At 36.5% G+C, this 6,976-nt stretch overlaps 1 protein-coding gene across 1 annotated transcript; it reads left to right on the top strand.

Annotated features, from left to right (window-relative positions):
* The first annotated feature begins 2,260 nt into the window (after positions 1-2,260).
* Positions 2,261-5,017, top strand: LOC103420227 (F-box protein PP2-A12-like). The gene is made up of 3 exons (XM_008358286.4): positions 2,261-2,827; positions 3,200-3,318; positions 4,323-5,017. Exons 1-3 carry the CDS (start codon positions 2,501-2,503, stop codon positions 4,744-4,746), a joined length of 870 nt encoding a protein of 289 aa, XP_008356508.3. The 5' UTR covers positions 2,261-2,500; the 3' UTR covers positions 4,747-5,017.
* Positions 5,018-6,976: the final 1,959 nt, after the last annotated feature.

Below are 6,976 nucleotides of genomic sequence, written 5' to 3'. Positions count from 1 at the left end.
CCATCCAATAAGGCTAATGCCACATGTGCCAATAAATTTTATTATATATCTCCGCTACGTGTTAATATTAACCAATCATAAAATATTAAGTTAAAAAAATTAAGAATTGAAATATTTTGGGGTTATTGTGCTTGAGTTGACGAGAAAAAGAAAATTGATTAGAATTGTGCATCCCATTCAAATCCACACAACGGAATTAACATAATTAAAGTAATGAGAAACAAATTTTAAATTTTATATAATAAAATGATGACTTTTGAATTTAAAAAAATAATGCGACGACTTTAAGTTACAGAAGGCAAAAAAAAATTAAGATTCAGTTTCACAAGGCGTGGCTAAATAAGCCTCGAAAAAATAGCTACGGATTAAGCCTTGAAAGAATTGCTACGGACCTTTTAATGTTTTTGTCGATAAACACTCGAGAGCTTCTCGGTTGACTAGTTGCCCATCTAGTTTATTTTATTTATGGGATAAACCTATCGAGTGTTTTTTAATGTACTTGCCGATGCCATTAAGGATTGCAAGCAACGCATGAAGGTTGAAGGAGAAAAGCATGTTCAGAAAAATAAAACCACTTTGCTAGACTCTGGTATTTGATCAATAACCAATGTAAATTTGAGAGCTGTCTACGCATACGTGAGTGTCTGTCATAAGTAAATCCTTCTTATTAAACAAGAGTTTTGTTTGGGGAGTGTCTTATCATTTCCGCCCACTTTTTGAATTAGAAATGGAAGATGTCCACAATATTGGGTGTATTTCAGCAATATTCCATATTTTGATCTAATATTTGATATACGTGTCTTCAAGTTATATTTGAGTGCCTAGATGCCATCTTTGGTAAAAAAAAATTAATAACCACATTTGAGGTATAAATCCCAACCCCCAAGGCCAAAATGTGTGAAATTAAAGACAAATATTGCAACTTGATTCACACTAGCCTAAAAAAAAAGAAAAAAAAATCAATCGTTTGACAACTAATTGAATTACATTATTATGCGTGTGCGGATGATTTATTTTTTATTTTTATAACTGGCACTATCCCTTTTAAGATGTTTTGAATGTGCTTAAAAATAGAAAAATAATATTTAATAAACAAATGTTTGTATCACATTATTACTAATCCATTGTAAGATACTAATTAAAAAAAACTGTTTATATAACAAAAATATCCTTGTTTTATTTGATCCATTATTTTGGGCTGCTTTTGAACATTTTTTTCTATAAGGCATTTTTGTTCCATTGTTTTTTATGAAGCTCATGTCCCCAAATGGGGCTGCTCGCTTTATATAGTAGTATAGATAGTCAAACAATAAGACCATCAATTATCTAACACTGATGAAGTAAACATTTGCTTAACCATGCATCAAGATGATTTTTTTTTTTTAAACAAATGATATTATCTACGCTAAAGTGGGTGAATTTAGCCTCACAATTGATTAGCAAGAATGTGATTCAATTGGCTAGAATCGAACATAAAACCTCTCAATTATAAGTAAAGAAGAATATTATTTCACCGTAATATTAAATGACAAGATGATCTACATTTATGAATAAGGGCATGTCATTGATAACAGAGTTGTTCGCATACCCGGAAAAAAATGTAACCAATAAAACAGTGTTCAACAGAATTAAAGAGATAAATCTTTAATCGAAAAATAGTCATTTTATCTTAATTTTCCTTATTTTTACAATGATGTCCATTTCCATAATTTGATCCAAGAATCTCCATTTTCCTTAATATTCTGATATGATTTGATTCAAATTCCAACAAAAGAAAAAAAATATGATTCTAATTAACCCACAATCTTATCCTCCAATATGTTAATCAAATTGAGAAAATACCTCTAATCCACAAAATTTAAGAAAATCATTTCCTATTAAGAGAAATAATTAAAATCCGTTATCCAAAAGACAGTGAGAAACCAAATCCAAAAATTCCAATACCAGAAGCGGTTTACTGTGTGAACCAAACAGTAGTCCACGGAAAGGGATCCTCTTCGGATCCGTTTCTCATAATCCATCAAATCAGGGAATCTATGTCGTTAAAAATTGATCCAACGGCTACAAATAATGATTCACTTTAAAAATTATAATAACTTTAACGATTTGATCAATTTTTAACTACATGAATTACCTGATTTGATGAATTAGGTGGAACGGATCTTGAGAGGAACCCTTTCCCTAGGCCACAGCTATCCATCTTTTTCTAAATAAAAAAATCTCAATAAACGACAAGATCATGGTCTCTCCATCTTATTCTCACACATCAGGCCGCTGTCCTCCCTCCTTTTCTAAGGAACCAAACAAACAGCCAAACACAATCCTCCCACAGCTTGTATTCAACGCGTCCCTCCCCTCTACACATCATCAACAAGTTTCATACTTTTTGCCACCGTTAAATCCTCCATGTCCACTCCCACCATACCCACCTCTCTCTCTCCTCTATTCTCCTAGCTTTCTCTCTCTTTCTTTCTCTAGGATTGCTGTCTACTGTTTGACTATGGGTGCGGGTTTCTCTTCTGTCTTCAAATCGGAAAACCCAGTTACAGTCGGATCATTGCCATCGAAACCCGGTCTCGGCGATTTGCCGGAGAGCTGCGCGGCGATGATTCTGGGGTATTTGGACCCGCCGGAGATTTGCAAATTGGCGAAGCTGAATCGGGCTTTTCGCGGCGCTTCTTGGGCTGATTTCATTTGGGAATCGAAATTGCCGTCGAATTATCAAATTATTGTGGGCAAAGTGTTCGGCGATGGATTGGAAAATCTGGGTAAGAGAGATGTTTATACGAGGCTTTGTCAGCCCAACTCTTTCGATGATGGAACCAAGGTGGGTCATCTTTCGTTTTGTTTTCTGGGTTTTGTTTCTTGTTTTCTGTTTGGGTGCCGAGAAAGCGTGGGAAAATTGGGAAAGTTAGATTCTATGAATTATATTGTATCATTGTGGTGTGGGTTTGATTGGTTTCTCTGTTTTCTCATAAATCGAATTTCGTTTTCAGTTTTTGTTTAGCAGAAATCGTATTGAAAGATGAAAATTTATTGTTCAAAGTCTAGATATTTTCTTGCGCCGGGACTAGAAATTCAACAAGTTTGACTTTCCTTAAGAATTAGTATTTTCCATCTTTTAATTTATTAATTTGTTTCTTTGTTCCCTTGTTTTGATTTAGTGCGGTGTTTGATAAATTTTGTGTTGTGGGTGCAGACGGTTTGGCTGGATAAAAGTACAGGATCAGTTTGCTTGTCGATTTCTTCTAAGGGATTAGCAATTACCGGCATTGATGATCGAAGATATTGGAATCATATTCCAACTGAAGAATCTAGGTAAGAACAATGGCATTTTTTCTTTTTTAGTCATTGGATTTTGGAGAAAAGTGAAGATTTGTATGTTGCGGATTGATGGTACTTTATGGCTTTTCCCAAATATTTTTGCAATTTTAATGCACGATTTTGGGGTTAGAAGGTTGTGGCTGTGATTGTATGTGGCTTGGTAATGACTTTTGAAGTTTTTCAGGTCAAGCATGCCAAAACAAAAAAAAAAAACATTGTGGCAATCTCGTTTTTTCGAGGTGATCACTTTTTTCAATATGATTGCAATCGATCTAGTGATCAATGTTTTCTTCAATATGATTGCGATCGATCTAATGATCAATATTAACTGTTTGGTTAAACATAATCTGTTATGTCATCATCTGCATAGAAGTATTTCCTTTCTGTTTTTGAAAGGATAGGAGGGAGGAGTCTATAAATATGTAAGTTTATTTGGTCACCGAAAATAAGGAGAATGGGCTAATATCGTATTTGAGGATGATGTGCCCGGTCCCTTTAGACTACAAAGTATTTGTAGTACATAGTTTCTTCTTGAAGTTGATGTTATTTAAGCTTGTCAGAAGTGATGAAGCATCTGATATTGAAATGGCTCGATTTCAGCCTATTTAAAGCTAGTGAAACTCTTCAAAAAATAAAAAGCTCTCTGTATTAAGAAAAAAGTTGAGATTTTTCCTTGATTTGAGCGTATTTGAATTGCTAACAGGCCATTTTATGAACTTGTTTGTACTGTTGCATTTATGGCTGCGTTCCTGCTAGTTGATTCCATCCTACAAACTGTGTCCAAAATCAATTACAAAATGAAACCCAAAGCATATAGAATACAAGATTGGCGTGTATTTTTATGTTTATTCATATGATGGTTCTCATTTGGGCTTTGTGACTAATACAATGCATCTTAATGTGATCATGTGAAATAAACCGAAGGGTTGTGGATTGCTTACATTTGAAGTACAAGTATTTGTGGAATTAATTTGTAATTTTTCTTTGCTGGAACACAGATTTTGCTCAGTTGCATATCTTCAGCAAATATGGTGGTTTGAAGTTGACGGGGAGGTTGAGTTTCCATTTCCTGTTGGGACATACAGCCTATTCTTCAGGTTGCAGCTGGGACGGTCTTCTCAGAAAAGGTTTGGTCGCCGAGTTTGCAATATTGAGCATGTCCACGGTTGGGACATAAAACCCGTGAGGTTCCAACTATGGACTTCAGAAGGTCATTATGCCTCGTCTCAGTGCTTTTTAACGGAACCTGGAAAATGGAATTACTACCATGTTGGGGACTTTGTTGTGGAGAACCCGAATGCATCAACGAAGATTAAACTCTCGATGACCCAGATCGATTGCACCCACACCAAAGGCGGTCTCTGTTTAGACTCTGTACTTATATACCCTAGTGAATTTAGAGAGAGGCTAAAGCATTTTTAGTTTGCGCTGAAGCTTTTTATCGGTAGGAAGCTCTGTATCATAGCGGGTAGATGGTGTCGAAAAGAAATCGAAATTAGGTAGTGAATGTGTGCTTTTGGAGTGTCCTGTGTATTTAAGCAAAGAAAGGTGTAAATTCATTTTCTCTTTGTTTGATTCGTTTAATTAGTGACAGTGGATTAAGATTTTGTAAGTCTGTCTGTCCTCATAGTGAAGGGTTTCTGCTTCGTTATGGGATTTTGAGAAATTAATCATGGTATTTACAGTTTGAGAATTGATTGGATACCGTGGTTCCCTTAATGCGTGTAGGTTGAATTACGTTTTGAAACCCAACCTATTATTTTCTTTATTATTTGGGTTCCTCAACTCAATGTGGACGGTTCTCTCTCTCCCGAACGCATAGAAATTGATCCTCTCTCTCCTCTGGAAGTCGCTTATCTTGAGTACCTGTGTTGGTACCTACAGGATCAACTGATGATTAGCTGTCTCATGAGTACGATCTCTGAATCTTTACTTCATATCACTATCGGTTGTGATACGTCCCATGCTTTATGGGATTGTCTCCAATGGGTCTCATACGCTTTTCATCTCTTCACCCATCACTTTCTTCATGGCGGCCCTCAAGTAGGGATTATGGTCAGGACCCTTGGTTTTTTGCTCAAAAGTTTGCGCCCTCTTCTCCCGAGCGTCTTATTCTGCTCGAATCCTTCTTCTGTTCATTACCTCGCTAGCATCCTCACCTCCACTTCCGATGTCCAGGGGATGTTAGGAGGGTTTGCTGGTGTCAGACCACTAGGGTGGTTGGCGGATTTTCGCTCTTGGAGTGTAGGACTCTCTCTCGCTCTTATGCTCATCATGATGCTCGGCACATAACATACTTCGGTTAGCTTGGTAAAAAAATGCAACCAAATTGTATGCATTTCTCATAGTCGCCGCCAATCTATTAATGCTTAAAATTAGGAGGTCAACAAAGACCAATATGATGGGCCTTTGGTGAACTTCGGATACCGACTATAAGAAATTGACATCAAAGTTGAAATGGTTTAGCCTTAAAAATTGGGCTACGCCCACTGTAGTGCTTTGTGTATGTATTGAATATAGATTACAAGACGCGCTTGGTTATAGTGTAATCTTTTCTTTTCTTTTATGTGTCCGACCGTTTATATGATGTACTCGTCTCCCTCATATAGGCCTCCAGTGAGCCCAAAGGTCCTAGGTTCTCAAGGACTCCACTGCTCTAGCACTAAATGATCTTAACATGTAAGCTTAACTTGCTGATGACTCCTCTATTTAGTCAACAAGTAGAGATGAAATGATAGTTGCTTAGAACTAGTTGAAAGGATTTTTTGGTCAACACATATTGAGCGCTCCGTTCGATCTTAAGTAGCTGAGGAAATGCTGACCCAAACGCTTTGTCTAACAACCTTTATGTCTTTTTATAGGTTTTTGTTTTCATTGGCGGTCAACACGTGGCTTGAAGTTGACATCCAAGTATGTTTGTCTATGGGGCCTCGTGCTATAAAGTTGTCAATTTACCCACTTGCCTCAAGTGGTTGGAAAGTACTTTATGAGAAGGTGATTGACCTCCTTGTCAATAGTCATACCAGACAGTTGAGCGGTTGTCTATAGTGTTCAAAGTTGGTTCCTTTAGTTCTATTAGGCCAACTTTTTAGCTAAATGCCTTTGTCGTCTTCTTCTTCTCTGGATCTTCTTTTGGGCTTTTGCTGGACATTCTCTAGGCTTATATTATTTTAGGGGCGTATAAGAACTCCGAGTTAACAACCTAATCATCATGAAGCACTTCCAAATAATAGTTAACAAAAACGCTTATAGACATCGGTATTTCATATATAATCATTCTCCAACTAGCCCAAGATCTTAACATTCATGAAAATAAACTACAAAAAAACTATAAAACTAAATCAAACCCTCAACAAACTAGGATTCTTAATGTTGTTAGTACTTTTTTGAATTCTAAAATTTTCTTCTCAAACACCCAACAACTTGAGTTACCATCATACTCGAACCAAGACTCCTAGAACAAGAAAACCCTAACAAGTACCCAATTCGATGTGGGCCCCACCAGAAGATAATCCATTACTTGGTCATGGTTATTCATTTTCCATTAGAGTCGGACAATGACTTATGGTGCTATGACTACCATGGAAACAAAGGGTTATAAAGTGTTACGCCTTTTGCGGTTTTAGCCTGCAAATTACCTCTCCAAAAGCAC

The sequence above is a fragment of the Malus domestica genome, chromosome 06 (genome assembly GCF_042453785.1).
Source record: "Malus domestica chromosome 06, GDT2T_hap1".
Taxonomy (NCBI): domain Eukaryota; kingdom Viridiplantae; phylum Streptophyta; class Magnoliopsida; order Rosales; family Rosaceae; genus Malus; species Malus domestica.
This window is presented reverse-complemented; position numbering and strand designations above follow the sequence as displayed.